The sequence below is a fragment of the Calliphora vicina genome, chromosome 1 (assembly GCF_958450345.1).
Source record: "Calliphora vicina chromosome 1, idCalVici1.1, whole genome shotgun sequence".
NCBI classification, from domain to species: domain Eukaryota; kingdom Metazoa; phylum Arthropoda; class Insecta; order Diptera; family Calliphoridae; genus Calliphora; species Calliphora vicina.
This window is the reverse complement of record NC_088780.1, coordinates 77,595,730-77,610,342: the sequence shown is the minus strand read 5'-3', so window position 1 is coordinate 77,610,342 and position 14,613 is coordinate 77,595,730. Positions and strand designations below refer to the sequence as shown.

Here is a 14,613-nt window from a genome sequence, read left to right as displayed (position 1 = left end):
AATTAAACTAAAACCAATAGAGATATTTTATTGTGTAAATACCGGATAGACACCTACATTAATACACTTTTAAAAAAAATAAATAAAAAAAATATTCCGTTACATTTCGCAGATTTTTAAATTTCACTACTGTCAGCCAAAGTTGACTTCTATTTTGCGTACGTTCATTATCACATGTAGTTTATAACTATCGATAAAATCCATTTTTTGCACTAAACATAGAGCCACCAAAATGCTATCGAATCGCAAAAAAAATGCTAGGAAAAGTTTTGTTTTCAATATTCTATGGACATCAAAAGCGTACGAACGTACGTTCGTGACACATAACTTGTTCGAATTATTCGTTATTTGAAAATGGAAATTTATAAATTGTTCGAATAATAATTCGATTAATCGAACGATCATTACTCGAATGAATACACTAGTAAAATAGTAAAGTGAAAAATGGATGACAAATAAACTTCAGTTGCGTTGTCAGGTGTTAACGAAAAGTTGAATAACTTATAATTTGCAATCATGTGATTGCAGAGAATTTGATTGGGACAATTTCTTTATTGGGCCCCAATTCAGCACAATAAAAATTGTACAAAATTGGTGTATTGCGGCAATCGTGTGATCCTACCTTTACAAATGTATCATAAAATGCACGTCATTTTAAAGCGTAATCAGTTTTCATTCCAAAAATTTAATGTTTGACAAATACTGACTGATGGTGTTTTCTTTTCTGGCATAAATGATGCATTTATTCTGCCTTTACCCTTCTTTGTGTTCTTTTCTGAAAAAAATGTAGTTTGATCGTGTTCTTTAAAACCAGACATCAATGTGTATTGTTCAGAGAGATTGTAAATCGAAAATTATTCCAGTTATATCTGGTGTTCCTCGAAGTAGTCATTTGGGTCCAGTATTTTTTCTAATATTCCTAAATGTTCTACCATCCTGTATTAAGAATTCCAAAATGTTAATGTATGTCGCTGACGTTAAGCTATTTCTTAGCGTAAACCAATCTAACCAATGTTCCTTACTTCAACCTGATCTGGATAATTTTAGCCAATGGTATAATAAGAATTTAATGGATCTAAATTTGAAAAAATGTAATCAAATGACATTCTACAGACGAAGTCCAGTACTCTGTAGATACTTGATTAATGAGCATCAACGTATTACTTGATAATAAATTATGTTTTAATTCTCACATTTCACAAACTACACTGTGCTAGTTGAAAAAACTGTCAAGCGGGTTAAACCAATTCGGATTCACTGAATTCAGTGGTACTAACCGTTTTTTTAGGTTAGCTCGTATTTCCGAGATAAACCGTTATTTCGAAAATGGAGGATGTTGCACAACATATATTCTCGTAACTCAAAAACGGTTTAGTTTGTTGAATAAACTTTAAGAAAGGCTTAACACATTTTTAATTTCCGCAGTCGTTTTAGAAATATAATAATTTTTAGCAAAATTTTTGTTTTTTAAAATGGCATGAAAAAATGGAAACTAAACCTAATCTTTTAATTTTTTCTAAGCGAATATAAAACCAAACAAAACTACCTCTAAATGATTAATTTCTTTCCACAACTTTTGATTTTATAACAGAAGATAAAGCAAATATCCCTCCATTTAAAAATTTTGTCCCATATTTTTACAAAAAGTCTAAAGAAGTGTCAAGGTCGTGCACAGTGCTATTAATAAAGCCAAAGGGATATTGGGTTTCATCAAACGCTGGGGAAAATAATTTGATAATCTTTATGTCACAAGGCAATTGTTTACGTCACTTGTGAGACAAATTTTAGAATTTGCTCGAGTTGTCTGGGATCCGCAATACGAAATCTATATAAAGAAAATTGAATCCGTCCAAAAACAATTTCTTTTATTTTGCTTTCGAAAACTCCCATGGTATTCTTACATTAATCTGCCATCATATGAAAGTCGATAGTCGTTTAAAAGTAGGAGAATATACATATATGAATATCTTATTCATGATTAATTTACAGAATGGAACAACTAATTCGGATTAATACTTCGCAAAATCGAATTAATAGTTCCAAATCGTCCAACAAGATATTATATTTCACTTAAAATCCAATATTTCCGTTCAAATTATGCAAATTTGATCCGTGCTAGCCTGCTGTAAGAAATTGTAATTTCATTGGCGAATTAAAAAAGTAGATATAGATTCGCGCAAGGTTGATATATTCATTAAAAAAATCAATGTATAAATTAATTTTTGGATAAAAAAATTTCAGACATTACCGTGTTATGTGGGTGAACTTTTTTGACAACGCCGAAAAAGTAATACCATTTTTTTAAATAACTTTCATTGGCTCTATATTAGCCAAAAAATTCAAAAATATATAACCCTAATGTGCACGAGCTCTGGAACGTACTAAAGTTTCTAACATTTTCCTATAAAAATTGATAGAAGAGATAAAAAAAGGATTTTTATTTTGACGAAAATAAACACAATTTTGCCTTTATACAGCAACGATATACTAAATTTGTTATTAATATTACTTTAAAATTTACCTTGGAAAAGCATCAAAAAACCATGTTCTTTTTGTATTTCTAAATACTACTCTTAGACCCGACATCAAAGGTGAATGAAGTATTACTGCTCCCACTTCGTGTCTGGTAGCAAGATCCACAGTTGGTACAGTGCCAATACTTTGGCCATATAGAATTATAGTTTCTGGACTTATATTAAATCTGTTCGAAAAACATTACACAGAGTTCATTATTTTTACACACAAAATAATTTGTTTACCTTGTACGCATTGCCTGCCAAGCAGCTTCAATATCGGCATAGAGATTCTTTTCAGATGGTTTTCCCCCACTCATTCCATAACCCGAGTAGTCGTAGCCAAATATATTGCAGTTTAGTTGTGAACCTAATGATATATAAAAGCTACTCATTTGTCCTAGGTCAACAGCATTTCCATGGGAAAATAGCAATGTATATTTAGCATTTTTACTGCAACGAACGTAAATGCAAGTGATGAGATTTCCTCGAGAAGTTCTAGTAAAAAATGCCTCAACCTTTGATTTATCTCTTTCGGAGAATTGCCATTCGGCGCGATCAAATAGGTGAAGATTGTACTTTACATTATCATCATCAGCAGGAGTTAACTTGTATGTCGGTTCCGGAGGTTGAAAAGCTAACTTCGCAGCTATTGGTCCAGGACAAGGTGGGCAACAAAACATGCAACAAAGTTCACTTATGCTGAACATATCGACTTCTTACTTCAATTGTTTGTCAAAATTATTATAATTTTTAAAAATTCAAATATAAAAATCTATTAAATTGCAATATTTCAATTATTTTCCTTTCTTATTGTTAAAAAGTTGACGCGATAGTTATTTGTAGTGGATATTCACAACAAAAAATAGTGTATACATATTTTCGGCAGACTTGTATGAGTTAGTAGAAATCTAAATGCTATGAAACACATGAACTATTTATCGAAGATTAAAATAAATTACTACAATCAAATGCTCTTGCATATTATTTAAATTCTAAATTTAAATCTTTTAAAAATAAGATATAAATTATACCGCAACTAATGATTATAAATTGGTGAATTTTTACGAACAAAGGCAGCAAGGTATTACCAGATTGCTCTGAAAACGGCATATGTAGTATCGACCTAAGTACACTCAGAAAATGTCTTCATATTATAGCTAACATTTTAATATTTCTTGCTAGTATGAACTTTAAAACAAAATTCCCCTAAAATTCATGAAAAATACGATAAGATAAACGACTTTTTTACATTTAATGCCTATTAAATGTAATTTTTATTTATTTTGTAGTATCCTAATGCTATGTTGACTTTTTGGATTTTAAACGCGTTTAACCAAAATGTTGATTAGTCAAAGACGTTCACATTACATTTGAGATGACTAAGTTGACAGTAAAGTGATTGTTGACAAATAAAAAAACAACAAACAAATTTATATTTCTTTAAAGCAATAAAAATGGAAATACTTTAATAAAGTTATCAACAGATTATTTATACTTATTAATGATGGAATTGTGAGACTTGATGGATTATTTATGGTTGTTTAGCCTGGTCTCCACGTAGCAATTTTTATTGCTAAGCACAATCAATAACGTCGGCAGAACAACAGCAGAGCGATTGCCGATTGGAAAACTAAGGTGTATTTTGCTTATATTTTGTGTTGAATGATTTTTTTTTATTAATTTCTTTGTTTTTTTTTATTTTTGGTACTTAAGTAAATTAAATATGTATGAATTAATCGCACCGAATCATAAAAAGAAGAAATTTTACATTGATGACAACTAGGGTATCCAGATTTGGAATCGGGAAAACAATACACCCAGGTCAAAAAACCAGTGCAATTAAAGAAAAAACAGTAAGCTTTTACAAAAACATAACAATTTATTAAATTCCATTTTAAGGTATTAATAAAAAAACAATTAAAAATAACAAATAATAAATACAAACCAATTCGCATTCCAACAAGGGAAGAACATTAACATGCTACTGGGGAGCTTTGCGTACTACATCAACGAACAACTGACCAAAAATCACCATTGTCTAACTATGTTTATCGACTTCAGCAAAGCATTTGATACCCTATCGCACGTAAAACTTCTACAAATGCTCGAAAGAATAGGAATTCGGGGAAATTCGCTGGAACTATTTAAAAACTACCTCAATCTAAGAAAATATTATGTCAAAGTTAGCAATACATTGAGCGAAGAAACTGCAACTGACTATGGTGTACCACAAGGCTCAAAATTAGGTCCCATTTTGTATTTGATATATTCTAACGAACTTATTAATGCGTTAAAAATATCTAAAACCTTTGCATATGCTGATGATACAGCTATTGTAGTTGCTCACAAAGATGTAAATATAGCTACAAAAATATTACAACGTGAGTTCGACATCGCAATTAAATGGTGCCATGATCACGGTCTGATAATTAATGCATCCAAGACGAAAATTATGCACATTAAACCACGACACTTTTTATATACGGATATAAAAATAATATTTCACTCCGCCGATTGTCTCCATAATAATGAAGTTAAGAATATTAATTATGTATCAGATCAATGCTCTACCACAATAGAAATTGTAAGCACATACAAATATCTAGGAGTATATGTCGATCAAAATTTCAAATGGAAAGTTCATATAGAAGAAGTCCGTAAGAAATTAAGAAAAGCTGCATATATGTTACACCACCTAAGCTATTGCTCTACTAACATGGTGCTGAGACAAGCCTATTTTTCATTAGTTGAGTCTCACATTCGTCATGGGATAACTGCTTGGGGAAATTCGCTAGAATGTAAAAAACTACAAAAAAGTCAAAACCAGCTGTTAAAAATTCTCATCAAAAATCGAAACACAAATTTCACAACCAGACCAAATATCAACAACCATAACTCTACATTTAACATAGGCGATATAGACACAGAAAATAATTCAACTACTCCAGATACTACAAACAACAATTTCAATACTACACTCAACATCACCAACTACAACAATACGACTAACTTAACCCCAGCTACTAATACTACTACAAACAACAACAACATAATCATACGACCCCACAATATAGCCAAAGATCTGCAAATCCTCGACGTCAGAAACGTATTTCAGACAACTATGGCTATTGAATACTTCAAGGATCCAAGATTTTTACTACAAATAAGTCACAGATACCAAACCCGTATGAATTCTGAAGGAAGATACACTGTACCAAAACACAATAATAACTACGGAAAAAGCACTTTATCAGTCGCCCTACCAACAATCTTCAATAAAATTCCAATTGAAATCCTAAATGGTACAACTAGTCATAACAAAAGGAAAAAATTAATTAAAAACTTTTTTATTAATCAGCAATGAATGCTCTTTACTATTATATTTAACATTATTTAAATGTTCATAGTGTACAATCACCTGCAGACAAGCCTTAATGGCTTCGCAAGGTGTATAATGTATAATGAATTAATTGAAATAAATAAAAAAAATAAAAAAAAAAATGAGATCATAGCAATAATTATGATTGTTTTTTTCAATCTACATAAATATCAGCTATTTCAAAAATAAATATTAAAATATTTTTACTAGTAAAATGCCTTAAAGAGAGTCAATTCAAAAATTTTAAATTTTCACTTTTTTCACATCTACCCACTGTAAAAATCTTACATCATTTTCTCTACAATTTCGCCAAAAAAAATACAGTTGTATCCATCTTCAACTTTCATTGTAATGTATTAAGTAAAAAAAGCTTATTTTGCTTCTACCGAAAATTTTGAGATTGTTCACGCTGTGAACAGAAAAGTACCAAAGTGTACCAACACTGTCAGCTAAGCGGCCCAGTGGCATCTCTTCAACTACAGCCAACTTCATCAACAACATAGAGAATTGTACATAGAGACGAGACATTACGATTTGTCAAACAAAAATACAACAAAAAATATGTTTGATAAAACAACAACAAATACATTGGCGCATATTCATAAACGATCACCAAGTGTTAACTTTTTTAAGTACCTATTTAAGTTATTCACAATTGGTTACTTTCAGCACAATTAGTTATCACTTAATCATGGGTATAGTTGTAACTAAATGTCAACTAACTAATACATTCAAAAAAACAGCTGATTGATTTCATTTTAATACATCTATACAAAAATAAAATAATCTAGAGATGTGTTTTTTTTGTCGACAACATTCTATTGAACAATTTAATTTTACATGCCCTTATTTTAATTGATTTACATACAAACTATAACTATAAATTTTGTATGTACTTTTTAGAGAACAAAAATAGTTTTTTAAATAGCTTTTAATTAATTACATTCGATTTTGATTCGATTATATCGATCAAAATATTATCGACATTTTGTTTTCTCTACATGTCAAAGCAGTAACTAAGCTAGTTATGAATTGTGAATAGGATCTACAACTATCTATGAACTATTTTTTAGTTTCTGTTTTACTAGTTCCGACTTTAGTTATGATTTATGAATATGCGCCATTGATTTTGTTGTTGCGAGAGATAGGTTTTTGACAATTACGTCTCGTCTCTATGTTACCCTATGCCAACAAACATCTCTCATTCTAAAGGGTGATTAGCCGACTGTAATGTAACCTTAACGGAATGGAACAGCTGATCGTATTATTGTGTGTAAAGCCAAGTACTCTGTTCATATTTGCGAAAAATTATGGTTTTTTCATGCGAAAAATTTTATATGCTGTTTGACAGCTAGCTGTTAGTTTTAATTTCGTGCGAAAGAAGTGCTGCATGTGTTATTTCGTGTGGAAAAATAAGGTTGCCAGATGTATTTCACATGTTTTCCACAATAAAAACAGAGTACTGCTTTTGCGAATTTATTTCGCATATATTTCATTCCAAATATTTTATATGTAGTTTGACAGCATTTCGCACGAAATTTTGAACAGAGTACCTAACTTAAAAACAGAGTACTGCTTTTGCGAAATTATTTCGCATATATTTCATTCCAAATATTTTATATGTAGTTTGACAGCATTTCACACGAAATTTTGAACAGAGTACCTAGCTTAAAGTAGTTACAGCCATAGAGAACATAGAGCGGAAACTCGAAAAAGTTACACATACGAGTGTTGTTTTTGTTTTCACATAGTTTTTTTTTACTAATACATTCTCACCACTTAGGTTTCTGACAACTGAGTTAGGTCTTTGACAGCACAGTTTCCGCTCTATGTGTTTTCTCTATGGTTACAGCAGTTATACCACAAAGTATACAGAGGCGTCACGAGACAGAAAATAATATAGTTCTATATTTGTTTCATTTTTAGTAACTGCCCTTTTCATTTTGTTTTAGTCTTAATTTTCTGCCGCAATAATTCAATTTCTTTCCGATTTAGTTTGATGCAATTATTTATTTTTGTAATATTTCAATTTTAATTGCCATTGTACATGTGGAGTTTTATTTTGTAAACGTAAAAAACAAACAAGAATTTTGTTTCATTTAAATTTACACGTAAACAATACACACATTTTTATAATTTTCCATTTTAAAAAATTTTGTGCCACAGACTACGAAAAAATTGTGTTACAAATTTATTTGTTTGTTTTGTTCACATTTCTTTGTCTACCAAATTCGTGTTGTATATAGCGTTTTGCTTTAACACATCACTGATATTGTAGTACAAAATATATTGCTATCTCTTTTTATGAGAACTGCCCTAACATCTGATTTGGCGTTTTTTAAACGTCAAATTTGACACTTCTGTATATTCTGTGGTTATACTGATAAAAAGTAACGTAACTGTAACGTCTGAACCTGTTAAAAATGCGGACGAGATAATAACAAAGTAGTTTATCAAACTACTTTTTCCACTCATTATGAAGAGAGAGAATATTACTCGAATTGTGCAGACAATTGAGTATTTTCTCTTTTTTGTACAAAAAAACTTAAAATAGCTGTTACTCCATTTAAAAAATAAGCTGACAGGTGTTCCGTACTTTTTGGAAACTCGAAACTTTTAGGGGAGAAAACGGGTAAAAACTGTATTTTGGTACTTTTTTGCACCCTATGTATCTTTTAAACCAATAAACATAGAAACAAATTTTAAATCGTATTCTTTAATTAACAAAAAATAAAAAATATAAGTTTGGTACTTTTTGGAAATTCGAAACCTTAAGGGATAAAAATTGTGTCTATTTTTGGTACTTTTTCATAAAATATGTTTTATTTATAGATTTTTGGTAATTATTCGAACTTTTTTTATATATGGGGCATTTCACGTCAAGTGAACCAACTTTTGAAATCGATGTCTTCCGATCGCGATGAAATTTGCACCAATGTTAGTTCTATTGGATAGTAATTCGGACACCATTTTTCAACAAGATCGGTCAAGAACTCTCTGAGTTATAGGAGGTCAAAATTTGACATTTTGGCCAAACAGGTGTTTTTTTTATCCATATAACTTATTACCTATTGTTCTTAGCAAAATGTGTCCCAAATAGTTTAGATAGCTATTTATGCAATCTTTCGAAAAAAAAAATTAAAAAAATTTAATAAAATATTTTTGATTTTTTTTTTTTAAATCAAATATATTTTTGACTTTTTTTTCAAAATGGGCCCTTTTTATTTTTTTTTTAAGAAAGCTTAGGTCCTTTCCTAAGCGACCTATATGGTCGCTTAGTGGGATGCGAGTGGGATATCTATCTAAAAAAATATTTTGTAACTCAAGATTTAAAATTGTTGAATTTTTTTGCAAAATCAAAAACTTTGTTGACTTTTTTTAAAAAAATGGACCCATTTTTAATTTTTTTTTTTGCTCAGAAGAAAGCTTATGTGTTTTCCTTTAACACCCTTTTTGTCGCTTAGTGGGATGCGAGTGGGATATCTATCAAAATAAATGTTTTGTAACTCAAGACAAATGTTTTTAAATTGACTTTTTTCATATTTGTGTGTAAGTGTTTCTAAAACCTTAAAAATAAAAACCACAACAACTGACCGATAAAAGCCACTGGAGGAGTGCAATATGAGGCCGACCGCTATTAATTTTCCACCCCCAAAATTTGTCTGAGTTTAGTATCTTGCGGCTTTTTTTAGTCAATCCTAGAGGTAGTTTTCAGCGCACGTGATTTTCATTGTTAAAATATCAGGTGCCCCAGAAACAAATTTTTGGAATCAAGTGGAAATATTTTATGGCCCTTCTCCGAAGTACCAGTTTATTTATTATTTTATGACATTTGACTTTAAGAAGTGGGTGGTTTATTTTTATTATTATTTGTAACATTTGGTTAAACTAGGTACTTTAGTATGTAAGCCCTTCTTGACCCTAATAAAAGATTTTAGACTCATTCATTAAAACGTACTACCTATATGATCTTAAAAAACTATTTATTGTCATTCTGAAGACATACAGAAATCAGTTTTTTAGAAACAGCGTTAAAGTTAAGACGTGTGTTATTTACATAAATACTTACAAAATTCAAAATGTCTACGACTTTTAAAAAGGCTAAGGTTGAAAATGAAATTTATTCGTCTTTTTGTTTTAATCCCTTTAACAAAATGAAGCACAGATCATCAGATATGAGAAATATTTCCGACGGCTTATTAAAAAAAATTCCTACGCTGTCAAAACGATTGAAAATTTGTGGATCATGCAGGAAAGAGCTCGGAAAGTTGAATGAATTACCGAATTTGAATAGTAATGAGCCTTGCGTTGAAGTTATTCCAGATGAAGACAAAAGTAATTCCGAGAATGAAGACAGAACTGTTGATGATGATGGTTATTCTAACTTTTCAAATTCAACGAATGAGTGTCGAAACCAATACCATAAGGATGCAGTAGAAGTTCTTGAACAAATAAAAGAGAAATACAAAACGTCACAGAGTGAAGCTGAAAGAATTCAACTTCTCACGCTTGCTCCAAGAACATGGAGTTCTGCAAAAACAATGACTGAGTTTGGAACGTCTCAACGAAAAGCAAGAATTGCTAAACAATTGGTTGCTGAGCATGGGATTCTCACACTCCCAAACAAAAAGAAGGGAAAAACTTTGGAGTGCGATACTAAATCTCTAATAACTCAGTTTTATCAGCGAGATGATATGAGTCGCCTGATGCCAGGGATGAAAGACTGGATGTCTGTACGAATCGATGGCAAGAAAGTTCAAATGCAGAAGAGAATGGTTCTCTGTAACCTGAATGAATTATTCGCAACATTTCAATCTGAATACGAGGATGTCAAAATTGGATTCACAAAATTTACACAACTGAGGCCAAAACATTGCGTTTTGGCAGGAAGCAGCGGAACTCACACAGTATGTGTTTGTATTTACCATGAAAATGTTAAATTGATGTTGAAGGAAATCAACTTAAATTACTTAAAAGATGATTCATCAGAAGATTTACACCATTACCGCGATTGACTTAAATTGACTATGTGCCCTAATGCTACAACTTCTTGCCACTTAGGTGAATGTTCGAATTGCCCGGAAACCACATCCATCAAAGAAAATTTAATCAACTCTTGATCGAGAATGTATTGAGGAGTTAAAATTTGAATCTTGGCTTCAGACTGAAAGATGCACACTGAAAACCATAATTTTAAATGTGGATGATTTTGTGGAAGAACTGTGTAGAGGATTGCTAAATTTGAGAACCCATGACTTTTTAGTCAAAGAGCAGTGGTCATTCTTCAAGGACTTGAAAACACATTTGAAGTCTGGTGAATTCATTATTTCATTTGATTTCGCAGAGAACTATAAATATGTTCTTCAGGATTCCATACAAGCATTCCACTTCAATAACGACCAAGCAACTATATTCACATAGTTATTTACTACATGAATGAAGAAAACCTGGAACACAAAAGTATGGCAATCATATCCGACGATTTAAAACATGACACCGTTGCAGTTTATGAGTACCAGAAGATAATACTAAATTATCTAAAATCAAAATTTACAGTAGAAAAGGTATACTACGTTTCGGACGGAGCTCGTCAACATTTTAAAAACAAAAGTAGCTTCGCAAATCTTACAGCTCATGAAAAAGATTTTGGAATGCCAGCTGAGTAGCATTTTCATCCTACTGCTCATGGTAAAGGAGCATGTGATGGTATTGGAGCAAACCTCAAAAGAAATGCAGCGAAGTATAGCCTCCAGTGCTCTCATCAAGATCGCATCTTAGATGCGACTGCTTTATTCCATTGGGCAAAGAATTATTGTAAAGAAACTAAAATAGTTTTTAGTAGCAAAGAGGATCATGAGGAAACATTGAAAACACTAAAGAGCAGATTCGATGCTGCGGTAACAATCGATGGCACTGCTCAATACCATGCTTTCATACCGCTTGTCGATGGAAGACTCAAATTAAAAAAGTTTTCTGCATCTACTCAATGCGATTTCTTTCCAAAGCCAAAAAAGAAGCCAGCAGCGAAATCAGTAGCTGAATCTAATAACGCCAAGAAAGGATTGACAAAAAAAAGCAGCTAATAAAGGTGACAAATAAGGAGGATAAAAGTATGGATATTTGAAAATTTAAAATTTAAGTGTAAAAATAGTTATTATATATTGTGATTAAGATTAAATTTTACTAAATTATTCATCTTTTTATTATTATTATTATTATATATTAAATTAATTATTATTACAAATAAATAACAAAATTAAATTATTCAACATTCTATTGTGATTAAGATTAAATTTTACTAAATTATTCATCTTTTTATTATTATTATTATATATTAAATTAATTATTATTACAAATAAATAACAAAATTAAATTATTCAACATTTCCATAGAAAAAAAGTGATTTTTATTCCTGAGGTTAACATATTATGGGTATTACAGTACCGAGGCTATGAAATTTTAGTTGGGTATGTTACATACCATCGGAAAGGCTAATGTGTCTAGTTTCTCTGCGTAAGTTTAATTTTGTAAGTAAGTTTAATATGAAAAAAATTAAAATAGTGCAAATTTAAAAACCTTTGTCTTGAGTTACAAAACATTTATTTTGATAGATATCCCACTCGCATCCCACTAAGCGATCAAAAAGGTTTTAAAGGAAAAGACCTAAGCTTTCTTTTGAGAAAAAAAATTAATAAAAAAAGAGTCCATTTTGGAAAAAAAAAGTCAAAAAGGTTTTTGATTTTTCAAAAAAATTCAAAAATTTGCATAAATTGCATAAATAGCTATCTAAACTATTTGGGACACATTTTGCTAAGAACAATAGGTAATAAGTTATATGGATAAAAAAACACCTGTTTGGCCAAAATGTCAAATTTTGACCTCCTATAACTCAGAGAGTTCTTGACCGATCTTGTTGAAAAATGGTGTCCGAATTACTATTACTATAATAGAACTAACATTGGTGCAAATTTCATCGCGATCGGAAGACATCGATTTCAAAAGTTGGTTCACTTGACGTGAAATGCCCCATATATAATTTGAAAGTAAATTTTTAATAAGGCTTAAGTTCATTTTTATTATAATTTATTTGTAATAATTCAAAGAATATCACTGAATACTAAAATTTTAGACAATTGGCAAATTGGAATGCATTTTCTACCCTGCCAAGGGCGTCATCAACAATCTTCATTGTCAAGGTCTATTTGTAAATATCATCTATTTAACTTACTATTATTAGGAAAAATTATAAATTTGTAATAATAAGAATACACATATATAATAAAAATATGTGAAATTTCGTCTAATTTACAAATAATATAAATATGAATTAAGCTTCCCATATTCTAATTCCTAATAATAGTAAGTTAAATAGATGATATTTACAAATAGACCTTGACAATGAAGATTGTTGATGACGCCATTGGCAGGGTAGAAAATGTATTAAAATTTGCCAATTGTCTAAAATTTTAGTATTCAGTGATATTCTTTGAATTATTACAAATAAATTATAATAAAAATGAACTTAAGCCTAATTAAAAATTTACTTTCAAATTATATATATAAAATATGTTTTTCTATAATTTGACATAGACATAAGAATATGTTATTATGAGCTCCCACCACGATACAGAAATTTATTTGAATTAATGGGGATAAAAAAGGTACCAAAAAGGGGATAAAATCGGGAAAATACATTTTATTGCAATTATTAAGCCAATTTTGATAATTTTTTAACATTGGTTCCTGAATTCGTACAAAAATTAACTAACAGGGTGTTATTTGGAACTCGAGTGCCAAGGTGTATATTGGGCCAAATCCGAGTAAACAGTTTAGTACTTTTTTTAAAACATATTTTTTCTTGGGCACATTAACACAGATTTTAATATTTTGAGACATGTCTGTAGCATAAACAATTTTAGCAAAATGGAATATTTTTAAAGTTCGAACTTGATTGATTCAAGGAAGAAAAGGGAAATTGGTACTTTTCTCCTAATGGTACTTTTTGTTAATATTTTAAATTATTTCACTTATCGACATTAAAGTTAGCTGATATGTATCTGAGTGAAGTTTGTGTTAGGAATTGTTCGATTGTTCGAACAATCGACTTTTTGCTGAAAAATTTCGAAACAATCGATTATGTTATCTAAAAAGTCGAATAGTCGATAAAGGTCGAAAATAGTCGATAAAAGTCGAAAAAAATCGAAAAATGTCGAACAGTCGATAAAAGTCGAAAATAGTCGATAAAAGTCGAATAGTCGATAAAAGTCGACTTTTTAGATTGTTAAAAAAAATTTTTATTGCAACATTATACTAAAATTATTGCAATTTGGTACACTTGCATTTTTTGTAGTATATGCTAATATAAATAATAAATAAATGTTTATAAATTAAAGCTTTTTTCTACACAACATTCTTCTAACTATTATCGTCTTGATAAATTTCATTTTTATTGCTAAACATTACAAAAGGCGCATCAATAAAAGTAGAAACTATGTATTTTTTACAAGAAATGGTAAAAAGTTGAAAAAAGTCGAAAATAGTCGGAAAGTCGAAAAAAGTCGATTTAACTAAAAAGTCGAAAGTTCGAAAAGTCGACTTTTATAAATTACCAAAAGTCGAAAGTTCGAAAAGTTGACTTTTTAAAAAACGGAAAAAATCGAAAGGTCGAAAAGTCGACTTTTTGTTTCAGCTATAGAACCCTAGTGAAGATGAGAGTCA

At 30.2% G+C, this 14,613-nt stretch overlaps 1 protein-coding gene across 1 annotated transcript in view; it reads right to left on the bottom strand.

The window, feature by feature from the left end:
* The window catches only part of LOC135963217 (alpha/beta hydrolase domain-containing protein 17B-like), a 149,528-nt gene extending 146,003 nt beyond the window's left edge, over positions 1–3,525 (bottom strand). Inside the window, exons 1-2 of the mRNA XM_065514984.1 lie at positions 2,760–3,525; positions 2,522–2,701 (exon numbers count right to left, since the gene is read on the bottom strand). Of these exons, the coding sequence (XP_065371056.1) occupies positions 2,522–2,701; positions 2,760–3,223 (644 nt within the window). The 5' untranslated portion in view covers positions 3,224–3,525. The remainder of the gene's footprint in view (positions 1–2,521; positions 2,702–2,759) is intronic.
* Between the last annotated feature and the right edge of the window lie 11,088 nt (positions 3,526–14,613).